General features: G+C 48.2%; 1 protein-coding gene across 8 annotated transcripts in view; it reads left to right on the top strand.

The window, feature by feature from the left end:
* DEPDC5 (DEP domain containing 5, GATOR1 subcomplex subunit) overlaps nucleotides 1-13,928 on the top strand; it is a 121,219-nt gene that overhangs the window by 88,097 nt on the left and 19,194 nt on the right. For 5 of the 8 annotated variants that reach the window (XM_036074620.2, XM_036074619.2, XM_036074616.2 and 2 more), the window contains 4 exons: nucleotides 543-608; nucleotides 10,202-10,356; nucleotides 12,724-12,801; nucleotides 13,317-13,449. In XM_036074620.2, the coding sequence (XP_035930513.1) occupies nucleotides 543-608; nucleotides 10,202-10,356; nucleotides 12,724-12,801; nucleotides 13,317-13,449 (432 nt within the window). The remainder of the gene's footprint in view (nucleotides 1-542; nucleotides 609-10,201; nucleotides 10,357-12,723; nucleotides 12,802-13,316; nucleotides 13,450-13,928) is intronic. The other 3 variants (XM_036074621.2, XM_036074618.2, XM_036074617.2) reach the window with 1 other exon arrangement.

Raw genomic sequence — 13,928 nt, 5'->3', positions numbered from 1 at the left:
CCATGTTTATTAACTGAAAACCTCAAACCTCTGTATGTCTCCAAGAGGGCTGCTGGTCACCCAGCCAGGCGGGAGGCCAGGAAGCAACCCCTGAAGGCTTTCCCCCACCATCCCCACCAAGCAGCTCTGTGGCCTTTTCCTCTCCCTTGACATAGGTCTGAAGAAAGTTCAGAGCTATGTGGGAGGGTGCGACATCCAAGCCAGGCTCTGATGAGACCTGAGGGAGCTTGGACGCACCTTCTATCCCTGTGCTTGCTCCCACACAGATGGGACATTCTGCCCAGGAAGGTGTGAGTTCCCGCTAATGCTTTGCATTTGGATATGGTCCTTCTGGGTGGATCTCTCTCTCTCTCTCTCTGTTTCCCCTCCATTCCCCTCACGTGCCCTTGTTTCTCTCCTTCCCTCCTTGTTTTTATTTTTATTTTTTTCTTTCACCACCCACCCCCCCCACCCCACCCCCGACGGCTCACCACGGGTCCACACTCACCCCTTCACTCCCTCGCATTCGCTGCTGCTGCTGCTTCCTCCTCCTCTGACTTCAGGACGGGGCCTTCTTTATGGAGTTTGTCCGCAGCCCGCGCACAGCGTCGTCCGCCTTCTACCCACAGGTCAGTCAAACTCCGAGGGCTCTGCAGCCCGGGCATGCCTGTCCCATCAGCAGAGGCCTTCTGCTCGGCTCTGAACACATGGAAGTGGGCTGAAACTGAGTTTGAAGGGCAGCTGAAATTGAATTCGGTCTCAGAGGTGTGCAGTCCCTTCCGCGGGGTCGGCGGCGGCAAAGGGGGATGCAAATGGTTAATGCAGGAGAGCAGACGAGCACATCAGCATTGACGCTCGTGTGTCCCAAGTCTGCCTGTCTGTTCTGCGTGGTTGCCACTGAGTCTCTAACACATCAGCAGCATCTTCCCTTTTAGATGTTTTGTCCATATAATATAAGCAACGTAAAATATGCTTTCTTAAGAACTGAACACTTAACTTTTTCCTCCAAGTACAACCTGATAAATTCATAGCAGTGTGGCAGGAAGTGGTGGAGAAACAGCAAACCTTTATTAATAGGCATACGCTTCGTCATAGGCTAGTGGTGGATGAACCTGGGCAGCTCGCCTCGCCTCTGGACTTCCCTTAACTCATTTGTCAAATAAAGGGTTTAGACCAGACCTCCATAGGCCTTCCAAGACTAAACAGTCTTCAGTTGCTCTGTGCCAAACATGTAGTATTCTCTCATTTCATCCTCACCACATGGCCTGTGAGTTAATTTATTCTAAGTTGATACATGGAGAAATTGGAGGACAAAGAAGTTGTGCTTTACACAGTACAGGATAGAGCTGGGATTTAAATCCAGGACCAACAGGCTTGACTCGTGACCCCTGCTCTGTAATTGGCTTCAGTAATTACTGTTCTGACAGGTCCTAGGGGAAGAGAAACTGGACTCTCTGCCCTTTATCGAGGCCCCTAAGTATATGAAATAGACTTAGTTACAGAGATTTGAAAGAGTTGAGAGGGTTTATGGAGGAACAGGTGGACTAAGGAGGACAGGACTTGGGAGGTTCAAGGGCAAAGGTTAAGGGATCCCTATTTGGTGAAAGTCCCAAAGCCAACATTGAGTCCTTACTCTGTCGGCTACTTTGCAAAGGGCTTTGCACACACAGTCTTCCCAACAGTCTATGAGGTGTAGATGTTATCACGCCATTTTCCAGATAAAGAAACTGAGGTTTAATACATTACCTGGTCAAAGGCACACAAGGCGTGAGTGGCTGAGCCCCTGCACCATTTAGCACACTGTGCCTGGAGGGAAAGGCACAGTGAGCATTGGAGTCTTCCCTTTCTTAAGAGGTCGGATGGTGCCGTGCCCGTCTGTGCAGGTCTTCAGAGGTCTGTGCTTGCCTTTTCCCAGTGAGCTGTGTGACCCTGGCCAAATCCCGATCGGGATCTGAGTTCTAATCAAGAATCTCTGATCTCTGAGTGTGGGAGGCACGCTGCATTTTTGGTGTAAATCAAACTCAGGGTGGACTTATTAACCTTTTACTTTCTAACAAGAGACTCTGGTGAAAAGTTTTGGACTTGGGTTAGAATTTAACATAAGAAAAATCAGCAGAGCCAGAAGAGAATTGTTTTATAAGTCCCATAATAATGTAGCAGTCCCCACAGCTTCACATGGCGGAATTCCAGATGGAACAAAAATGACAAGTTCCCACAGTTGGAAATCACATATAAAAATGAGCTGTTGGGAGAGGCACGTGAATAAAGTTTATATGACCGACCAAGTGTGTTGTTAAGCTTACACATAAATCAAAAAATTGTCTCTGCTCATATATAGTAAGGGATCCTCTATACTGATACAAAATGAAATTGTGCTTGATTTGTTTTTGTTTGTTTTATTATTGTTGTGTTAAAATATACGTAACATGGAATTTGCTGTGTTTGTTTTCTAACACGGTGCATGGAGGGGGCACTGAAGTCAGAGGGCTCCCTTCAGGTTTCGTCTTCAGCACTGTACCAGGGAGCTGCTTTAGGCATGTGAATTAACCTCCTGAACCTCAGTTTCCTCATTTGAAGGAAATAAAAATATCTTGTTTGTAGTGTAGTTTTGCATTTCTCAACAGACTTCAAGGGAATGAAATCCTATAAAGCATTTTTCTGTGTACCAAGCAGTTAAGTAACAGGTCAAGGACAACTAGATAACTAGAAAAGCCCCACGTATTTGGAAACTAGGTAACACACTTCTAATAATGCCTGACGCAGAAACAATATTGCATGTTGCATGGGATGTGGTGGCCAGATACTGGCTCGGATTAGGATAGGATTCCTACGGTGCCAGGTTTCTGTGTCCATTTCAGACAGCTGCTTATTAGAGCCTAGTCCCCCATTCCTGCAGCCCCCTGCTCTCCATCCTAATTCCCAGACCAGGAAGTACGAAGAGTGGGTCATGAGCTCCTTAAGAGAATGGTGCTACATGTTAAAAGACTGTCAGTAGGGGCACCTGGGTGGCTCATTTGGTTGGGCATCTGCCTTTGGCTCGGGTCATGATCCTGGGGTCCTGGGATCGAGCCCCACGTTGGGCTCTCTGCTCGGCAGGGAGCCTGCTTCTCCCTCTCCCTCTGCCTGCCACTCTCTCTTTCTCTGTCAAGTAAGTAGATTTAAAAAAAAAAATTCTTAAAAAAAAAAAAAGACTGTCAGTGTGGAGGCTCTGGCGTCAGACTGGTTGTGAGCCTTTTGGCAGCTATACTAACCTCCCTGAACCTCAGGTTTCTCATCTGTAGAATGGGACTAATTGTGTTTTCTTTGTAGGATTGCTGTGAGAGGGAACTGAGATGAAGCATCTGTGTGGTTAGCTCAGACCCTGGCACGTAGTAAATTCCCCATACGTGTATCTATGTGTGGGAGAGGGGAGGGAAGACTTGGACTTGGGTTAGAATTTAACATAAGAAAAATCTTGATTGGGCCAGTCAGCTATTTTCCCTGAGTGTGTGTGTGTGTAAAAATGTGCTGGGCCTGGGTGACCTCTCCTATGCCTTTTATCTCTGAAATTCTGGGGTGACCCTGTTGGACCTCATAAAAGTAAGTCCTGCAGCTCTGACTGAGTCGCCAGGGTGTTGCCTGTGATTTTTGCCCTTCACAATAGCTCTCTGCTGAGGAGGGCTTCCTTGTGGCCAAGGGGGAGGAGGGCATCACCTAGACTCTGACACTGCTCACGGTAGGAAGTGCCTGTAAAATTAAGACAGACAGCAGTGCGCAGAGGGTTCCAGGGAACAGGGCCATGCACCAGTCTTGGAAAATAGGTTCCTTGTGCCACCAGTTCATCATTCTAATGATAATGAACACGTCACTCTGTCTGATAACTGGAACAGAACTACACAGTTCTCTCTGTGCCCTGCTCTCTGGAAATCGATTTTTATCATCACAAACTTGACACAAGAATTTGGAGGGCATGAGAAGCCCTTGGTAATGAGATTTTCCTTAGAAGTCAGCCTCATATCTTTAGTCTGCAGTTTGGAGCCTGAAGGAATATCACGGTCAAGCGGAACAGGCTTCTGCCACCTGAGGCCTGAGCTGATGTTAGGTTCTCTTTCCTCCCCCCATCCCCTGACCCCCAGCCAGTTACTCTCACAAGCAGGCATGGGTCTCAGGGGCTCAGTCCAGCAAGAACTCACCTGCTTCTCTCTTTCACTTCCATCACCACCACCCCACCCCCAGTCCCTATGACCATTTCTCACCCTGGTCCTGAAGGAGCCTCCAGCATGGTCTCCTTGCTTCCATCCTGGCCCTCGGCAGTCTGTTTCCCAGCCTGTGTCCAGGGTTTACCTTTCCACGGTGTATTAGCTTGGACTGCTGTAACAGAACACCATAGACTAGGGGCTTAAGCAGCGCATTGGCTTCTTATAGTTCTGGAGGCTGAAAAGTCCAAGATCAAGGTGCTGATACATTCACTTCCTGGTGAGGGCCCTCTTCTGGCTTGCAGAGGGCCACCTTCTCCTATGTCCTCAGGTGGCAGAGCGAGCGAGCTCTGGTCTCTCCTCTTATGATTAATCCCATCATGGCTTTACCCCCATGGCCTCATCTAAACCTAATCAGTTCCCAAAGGCCCCACCCCCAAATATAATCACTTAGGGATTAGGGCTTCAACATATGAATTTTGGGGGCACACATTCAGTCTATCCTTTCTTTCCTTTAGGATAAAGGCCAAAATCCTTATGATGGCCTGGAAGGGCCTGCATGATCAAGGCCCTCCCTCCCTTTCCAGCCTCATCTTCTGTCATCCTCTTCCTCACTCTTGGACTCTAGTGACAGGAGCCTTTCTCCACACTGCTCTAGGCACCAGGTTTCCTGCCGCAGTGCCTTGGCACACACTATTCCCTCTGTGCCTGGTTAACTCCTAGCCATCTAGTCAAATCCTACGTCTTAGATTCACATAGCTCCGGTGCTCCTCCTTTCCGCTCTTCTCCCAGTTCTACCTCTGTGTTTGTATGACTGGGATTTGATTAGTGCCCAACTTCATGAGACCGTAAGCCTGTAAGCACCCATAGGGCGGCTGCCATGTCTGTGTTGCTCCCTGTTGATTCTTCAGCACCTAGCCTGGCATTTAGGAGTGGCTCAGTAAGTGCTGTCTTAGACATACTGATGGGGGAGATAGACACAAAAAATGTTTATTTAAACAATGGAACAACAACAACAAAAATGGAACCCTTTTTTTTCCTGGTGGATAAATTACACCAAACCCTGAACTATCACCCAACAAACAGAGCCATTCTGGCTTAAGTATGTGGGATATTGGAGAAGGGTCCCAGCCCCCAGCAGGTGCGCCCTGTGATGGCCCCAGCAATGTACCGCAGGCCCCCAGGCTTTTGCAGAGTGCACTTTGAAGCCATGGCTGTTAGGGCCGCAGTTTTCTGCATGCTCTTGGGAGCCCTGGGAAGTTAGAGTCAGTGACCAAAAGTGGACTTTTTACCCTTTGATCTGTTTTCTCTCTTTGGAGACATGAGTGAACAAAAAGCTCATGTCCCCGGGGGCTCAGTTCCCCCCACCCCCGGAGGACCTTAGGGTCATATTAATCAACTGTCGCCCTCTTCTAAACCCTCCACCGTCAGTCAGGTTCTTATCAGAAATCTATGTGCAAGACTTTTGCCAGGAGCACAGTTTTACCTGCAGGACATTCATTTCATTCCCAGCTCCTGAAAACATGTTCAGCCTTGCTGTGCATTTTTAATTTTTGAAGTGGTTGGAAATATTTAAAAATCAGGAGGTTTCATACAGAAACCAGGTTTCTGTCTTGTATTATAAAATAAGCTAGACATGGGGCCTGGCTTCCTTCCCGGCAACAGTCACAGGGCCTTGGAGCAGCCTGTGGCCTTTCCTTTTCTTTTCCTTTTTTTAATAGCCAGCTGTGCCAATATAGATCTACGGTCCCTATACATATTTCTGTTTGCCACCTTTGCTCTAGAACAGTGTTGTCCAATAGAACTTTCTGCCCTGATGGAAATGTTCCGTATCTGTGCTAACCAACACAGATGGCTAGTCACACATGACTAGTGAGCGTTTGACAAGAGGCTGGTGCAACTGAGGAACTGAATTTTACATTTTATTTTAATTAATTTATATTTGAATAGCCGCATATAGCTAGTAGCTACTGTATTGCATGGAACAGGTCTAGACATTTAAAATGTTATCATCGAAGTACTTATTGAGACTCTAGAATGTCACATTTTTCCTACCCTTGTTTACTCTTTTTCTCGCTTTTTCTATCATTGTTCGCTGGATTTTCTCATGTATTTATTTTATCTTATTATATGTCTATTTATTGATAATCTCTTCCTTTTTTTTAGAGTGGTGCTGAGATATGAAAATATAAATAACCACTCAGAATCAGAGGCTGGGATGGACATATAGAAGAGGGAGGCTGTACCTGTGAAGAAAATGTGGTTCAGTTGAGATCAGAAATCCCGAGCTCCTCCTGGGCATAGAGCTGTCCTAATATGGACATTCCTTATCTAATGTCTGTTTTTCCTTCCCACTCCCAGATGGCAAGCTCCATGAGGGCAGGGGGGAGAGGTTTGATTGGAAGGATATTCTGTCCTTCCCTGATATTACAAACCTTGGGAAACCTGGCTATGGAGCTGGGAGTTATTCCCGAGCTCTCTGAATATGAGATTCTGTCACGGGTCCCTTTATAATGCCTCTAAATGCCCTAAAGGAGCCAGGTGAGGGGAAAGCCCATTTTGTCTCCAGGTAAGACATAGCAGTATGTTATGTCTACCCACCCTCGAGGTACAGTTAGAGTGCTGGGCTGGCAGATGTGGCAGCTTCCTGGTGGCTGACGGTCCTCCAGCATAAGAAAGTGGGGCTCTGACAGGCACACAAGTTGGAGGGTCCTTGGGGGTGCCTGTTGTGGATGATGCTAACCCCTAAGACATCCCTGGTGGAGCTCCATCCCTTATCTTCTCCCATGGCTTTGGGCATGTGGGAAAGGGGAAGGAGACTGGGGATTGGTGTTGCTGATGAGGGTTTGTTTGTTTAATTAACTAAATCCCTGATTTTATTTGGGTTTCACCAGTTTTTCTATTAATGTCCTTCTTCTGTTCCAGTCTCCAATCCAGGGGTACCAAGTTGCATTTAGTTTTCATGTCTCCCCAGTGTCCTCTGGTCTGTGACAGTTTCTCAGTCTTTCCTTGTTTTTTAATGACGTAGAGAGTCTTGAGGAGCCCTGGCTAGATATCCTGCAGAATGCCTCTGATTCTGGGCTGGTTTGATGTTTTTCTCATGGTGGAGTTATAGGTTCTTGACAAGAATACCTCAGCGGTGAAGTATGCTTCTCATCACATCATACCAGGGGGTACATGGGATCCACACATCACTGGTCACAGGAACCTTCATCACTTAGTGATGTAGTATTTGTCAGCTGTCTCCATTATGAAGTTACTATTTTTCCCTTTCTATACTCTGTTCTTTGGAAGCAAGTCCCTAACTGTAGCCTACTCAAAAGAGGACAGAGAGATTTAACTGCAGCTCCTGGAGGTGGGGGTGTCTACGCAAGTTACATGGAATCCCTCTGTAAGGAGGATTTGGGACAAGGTTCTTAAAATGGAGTTGCCTCTGGGGTGTCTGGCTGGCTCAGTTGGTGGAGCATGTGACTCTTGATCTCCGGGTTGTGAGTTTGAGCCCCACTTTGGTGTAGGGATTACTTTAATTTTTTTTTTTTTTAATGGAGTTGCATCCAACACCAAGCACCTCCCTCTCTTTGCCTTTTCTAGGCCTCTGCGCAAAGACTGCCCTTCTGTCTATCCAGCTTTCCTTGGCTTTCTGTTTATTCCAGAAAGTTACTTTAGGTGCATTACAGAAGTAAATGCAACATCCAGAATAAAATGTGACTAAATGGGGAAATATAGGAAAAGAAAAACATAAGATAGGACGTCATCTGAGGTCTTATAAATGATCTAGAGTTTTGTGCTAAATTCAGTCCTGAACTCTCTGGGAGCCAAAGAAAAGTGGGAAATATCTATTCCAGGATTCAGAGTGGTCATAAGATAAAGGCAAACCATTTGCTCAGGGGAAGCATAACCTTTCATGGTATTAAGATCTAAGCAGCCTCTTGAAAGATGGACATCATATGATATAGTACAGGCGGTCAGGAAGCTATGGGGCAAATCTGACCTACCATCTGCTTTTGTAAATAATTCTTACCGGAACAGAGCCACGCCCATTCATTTACATTGTCTGGCTGCCTCTGTCCTTCATGCTGAGTTGAGTAGTTTCAACAGGGCCATCTAGCCCACAAAGCCTAAAATAATTGCACTCTGCTCCTTTACAAAAAATGTTTGCCAATTTCTGATTCAGAGGATAACTCCTGAACCACATTCCTGCTAAAATAAAGCTGTAGGAATCATGTAAATTTCTGGCAGTTTAGGCTGGTGGGGCAGTTCTCAGGTGCTGTAGATGAGAGTTAACTCCACTATAGGGGTCTGGAAGGTAGCACCTAAGAGCTGGGTCTAGCACCCCTCAGTTAGCTTCTTCTCATTTAATTTTATGGTAAAGTACCTGTTTCTAAGTCTTGTTGGTTAGAGGCAGATGGTGATTGGTAATTGCAAGCTGCTTCTTGCCGCATTTCTCTGTGTATTTATGGTGCTAGCAAAGTCTGTGTGGTCTTTTTGCAAATCATTGAGCCTGATGTAGGAGAATGGTTCTTTAAGAACTGGGGGCAACTTTGTGTCCCAGGGCACATTTGGTTGTATCTGGAGGTATTTTTAGTTGTCACAGCTGGGAATAGGGGGTGGTGATGGGGGGCTGGTGTTACCAGCATCTAGTAGGTGAAAGCCAGGGATGCTGCTCAACATCTTATAAGGCACAGGACAGCGCCCCCCCCCCCCCAGACTCATCTAGCCCCTAATGGCAGTGGTGCCAAGGTTGGGACATCCCATTTTAGAAGGAGTGACTTTTACAACATCCAACAAAATATTTGGTAATAGAAGGCTCCATTCGGAAGTACTTAAGAACCCCATGTAAGAGGGACTAGGAGTAAGATTTTTCCTGGAGTGCTCTGAAAGGCTTGCTAGTCTTTCCAGATATCTGCTGTGAGGTACAGTACAGCCCTTCTAGGTGAACAGGTCATAGTCCTGTGCTCCAAGACGTTTAAAGGGAATGAGACCGATATAATATTACATGAAGCAAAATTTGGCACCTGCCAGGAGGGGGTTATAGAGATCCAAAGTAGAGAGTGAGAGAGATGGTTTTCCTTTGGGAGCTGGGGTGGAGTCAGAAGACATTTTACTGAGGGAGCAGCATTTGAAATTGCCCTCAAGACTGATGGGTTTTTAGCCTGTGGTTGTAGGGAAGGGCACCTCAGGTCGGTGGAACACACAGATGAGATTAAACACACGGGGTCTCATTTGGCTGGAAATGTGTATGTGGGTGAGTGGCGGGCCGTGCAGGGCCATCACAGGTCAGGGCTATTTGTGTTGGACCCACAAGGCTCTGCAAGTTTGGGAGCTCATGGGGAGACCTGAAAGATTTCAGAGTCACGGAGTGATGGGATTAGAGCTGTTTTTTTAGCAGGATGAAAATGGAGGTGGCTGGCAGGTAAGGTCTTCAGGGGTAGAGGCTGCAGTCGGGGGAGTCGGGTGGGAGACTGTTACAGCCTCCCCTGGGAGAACAGGTGTGACTTGGACATACATTTGAGTTGGCAGAGGTGAGCGAGGCCACAGGACTAGGCCTCTCTTTAGAGGTGAAGCTGGAGAAGGAAGGGAGCTATCAGATGCCTCTGAGGATTGAGCCTGGGCACTTAGCAGGTTGACTATCCCACTGACAGACACAGGAAAGGAGGGTTGGGGTGGCAAAGGGTAAGCCATGGTGAGGGAGGGCACTTGGTGGGATATTCACCCATTTGTCTCTAATTGTGTTCTCTCTCTCCCACTTCTCAGTCTCACAGGAATGCTTCTGCCTTCTTTACTATTTCTGTGGAGATTTTTCTTTAGTGTAAATCTGTGGTTTGAGTCAGGTGCTGGAGCCATTTCTTTGGTTCTGGGGATTCACTGTGAACGACGGTTTCCTATCAGCCGTGGTGTGGGGTGCAGGAATTCATGAGACTGGGCTGGACCCCTTTAGCTCTTCCACCAGGGACCACTGGGGACTGGGAAGGAGAGAGGAATGGGAAGGATCACGTGTATAAATAGCCTTAAACAATTTTTTTTGTTCATTTTCAAATCCCCTACAGGTGTCTGTGGACCAGACGGCCACCCCAGTGTTGGACAGCACCAGTTTGGGGGTAAGCACAGGCCAATCTGTGGATAGAGGCAACAGCCAGGCCTTTGGGAACTCCCAGAACTCAGGGGAACAGAGCTTCCCCTCTGCAAACTCCGGTGACAGCAGGTGAGATTCAGAATGACTGAACTTATGCTCCTGGGCACTGGGGATGGTCTGGTCTCAAAGGCTGTGGAGCCTGGGAGTCCAGAGTCCCAGACCCACGTTCTGACTCAGCCATGAGTTCTATCTGGAAGCCCGGGGCACTCAGGTCTTAGCAGCACCTATTTGATGGGGCTCAGGATCTGTGCCCTGCCTGCCTTACCAGACAGCTAACAGGTGCCCACAGAGACACAGGAAAGTGTCAGACATTGTGCAGGAGTGGGCTTTGGGAAGGGGGCCAGGACCCAGTCTGTCCTGTTGAGTCTGGCACCCAGCATGACACCTGGTGCGTGACTGCGGACGTCAGTATCGACAGCTTGAGGAAATGAACGAGCAGCAGATGAGTGGCTGGTTGTACACGACCACGGCTGTCCTTTCCCTATTCCTGAGTATCCAGAGGAAAAAGAAGCTGCTTGGACCTCATTTACTTGAGAAAGAGCCCCAGCTTTTAATGCGATTCGTCACATCTGAAAAACTTCTTTTTTTTTTTTAAAAAAAGATTTTATTTATTTGAGAGAGAGAGAATGAGCGACAGAGAGCATGAGAGGGAGGAGGGTCAGAGGGAGAAGCAGACTCCCCGCTGAGCAGGGAGCCCGATACGGGACTTGATTCCGGGACTCCAGGATCATGACCTGAGCCAAAGGCAGTCGCTTAACCAACTGAGCCACCCAGGTGCCCCTGAAAAACTTCTTTTTGATTTCCTTCCCAGCTGTGTTAGCCTTACAATGTTCTGCCCAGTCTGTTCTGGTTGCCTCACTGTCCTGCTGACTGAGCAGTCCTTGGCGAAATGGTCTCAGATGTGACTTCTGCATGGCTTCATCTCAGAGCGGAAGGCCCCCGTGGCAGCTCACCTGGCTGGCCCTAGCCAGCAGCCACCCACTTTCCTTTCTGTCCCTCGGTCTGCCGGTTTTACCTGCATCTGGTGCAGGGCACCTGACTCCCTCTGGCCAGGAGGGATGAGGATCACTTCATAGGCAGCAGACAGCCTGGACTTCTCTAGTCTCTTTTGTCCCCCCAGGCCCGTATCCCCGTCAAGCCCGGCTGTGAGTTTTGGCTCTGGACGTGGAGATTGGAAGGCCTGCCTAGGGAGGGAGTGCATTTCTCTGCTTCCTCATTGAGCAGCAGGTTTTGTTCTGCTTTTGGAAGAAAAGAGAAACTGGGGATTCTTAGGCTGGAGATGAGAAGACCAAAAATGACACAAATCAGGACCGATGACGAAAATGACAAAGAACAGGTCCCATTTTGTGATAAAGAACTGATCAGCAGTTGGTACTGCCCCTTGGGAAATGGGCTGCGTAGAGGAGCTAAGTTCTCTGCCACTGAAGACGTTCGTGCAGACGGGACAGCCTCTTGTTCAGACTCTTGTAGTGGGGACGCAGGCATTAGAAAGAAGTTCTCTTTGTTGGGGGGGGTGGTGTTCACAGGCTTTTTTAAACCTGAGATTCTGAAATGCTCCACTGAGTCCTGGACCCTCCAAATAGGAAGAGGGGGCTGAGACTGAGGAAAGGGAGAGGTTTTATGGACTTGAGGAGCTTCTGGAATAAGCCCCAGGTTTGGTATGGTGGGCTGCTAGGAGTGTCCCATGCCCAGGGATCTGGGCTCAGCTGCTGAGTATTACGCATGTTTAAAGGTACTGCCAGACCACTGAGGAAGAACTCAGGTGGAAGAAAGATCTGGGCTCTGGAAACAGGCAGATCTGGATTCAAACCCGAACCCTCACACCTCCCAGCTCTTCAACCTTCACCTGCACCTTTAACGTCTCAGAGTTTCAAAAAGTTGACGTTGTTGTTATTGTTCAGTATTGTTTACCATTTGGGGCTTTGTGGGTATCAGCTCTACACACAGCCTCACAACACCCCCGAGAGATAGGAATAATATCATCCCCGTCTTCAGATGAGGGAACTAGAGTCCCTCCGGCTGACAAGTGATGATACTGGAATTCTGTCTCCCCTGCTCTTACCAGGTTACCTAGCGTTCTCTGGTGAGGTTAAATGGTGGGGAAGGCCTTGGGGGTAAAACCAGAGCTGTCCAGGGAGATCTCTTAGAAGTGGTTGAGGTGTTATTAGAAGGGGAGATGCCTATTAAGGGAAGCAAGTTTGGACACAAAACCACTTTGATTCTTTTTTTTTTTTTTTTTTTTTATCTTAACATGTACGCTTTGGAAGTAGGAAACCCCCCATGAGATAGCCCTAGGATGTAGCTGCCCAGGATTTGCTTGAACGCCGTCAGTATCAGTGTCATCCTTGGCCTCCGGCTCTGTAAGAAGTAGGGAGAGTGTCCCTGAGGTTCGTGCTCTTACCCCCTTGCTTTGCTGACTGGACACTCTGTTTACAGCTCTCAGCAGCCGGCAGCAAGCTCCTTAACCTCATCCTCCACCCTGACAGAGATCCTAGAAGCCATGAAACACCCCTCGTAAGTGGTTCGTCACATGTAGGAGTGTAAGGGCGGGAGGATCTCACAGCCCTGAGCCACAGTGACGCTCAGATGCTCAGGCAGTGTGATTTGGTGGATTCATAGCTGGCTGTATTGTTCACCAGCTGTGAGACCCAGCATAAGTTACTTGACCTCTCTGAGCCTTTATTACCTTGTTTGTAAAATGGGATACTTGTGGTTAAGTCGCAGGTTTGGCCTAAGGATTAAATGAAATAATTACGTAAATTACCTAGTATAATGCTTGACAGCTATAGGTAATTCTCTTAAGTGTCAGATCCTTCTTCCTTCCTCTTCTCCTTTCCCCCCATAACACCTCCTTTTGTCCTGTCTTGCAGATTTCTGTGGGTTTAGGAATAGTGTAGAGAAATTGTACTGTGCGGAGCCTTCAGATATTAAATGCTCTAGTGGGAGTCCCTCCTTTTTCATGTTCTCTTTCTGCTTGTTGCCACCGTGCACACATAACCCTGCTCCGTGCCCGCCACGTTGCAATTCAGGACAGGAGTCCAGCTGCTCTCGGAACAGAAGGGCCTCTCGCCATGCTGCTTCATCAGTGCGGAGGTGGTGCACTGGCTGGTGAACAACGTGGAGGGCGTCCAGACGCAGGCGATGGCTATCGACATCATGCAGGTGAGACAGCGCGGGCAGGGCCCGTGGGACCGTCCGCTCAGGGCCCCCGTGAAACCAGAGCCCGTCTCTGAAGCAGCTGTCCTTCTAGTAATGAGACCTGCCGGTTTTGCTGAGGCTCTGCTTTTAGTAAGTGTGAGGCCTGTCTGCAGTCGATGAACACGCAGGTCTTGATTTGAAAGACATTATACCTTCCTTGACTTAAAAACCCGGCAGAATGTCGCATCAGAACTGAAGCGTTCTGGACGGAGTCCGCCCTCTTGAACCTTGGAGGAGTCTGTAAGATTTCCAGGGATTGCGTTCCCTCTGACCTCCAGCCCCCATCTCCCTCTGGTCAACTCCCAAGCTTCTGCCTCAGGGACTTTCTGGCACCCTGTCCTTGCTCTGTCAGAGCACTTAGCACAACAAAAGGAAGATTCTGCCTGTCTCATTCCACTATCTCCCACCTTGACTGGGCTCCTTGAGGGCTGGGCTACCTTTTT

Source organism: Halichoerus grypus, chromosome 13, assembly GCF_964656455.1.
Source record: "Halichoerus grypus chromosome 13, mHalGry1.hap1.1, whole genome shotgun sequence".
In the NCBI taxonomy this organism is placed as follows: domain Eukaryota; kingdom Metazoa; phylum Chordata; class Mammalia; order Carnivora; family Phocidae; genus Halichoerus; species Halichoerus grypus.
The sequence above is the reverse complement of the archived record's forward strand: the minus strand, read 5'-3'. Positions and strand labels throughout refer to the sequence as shown.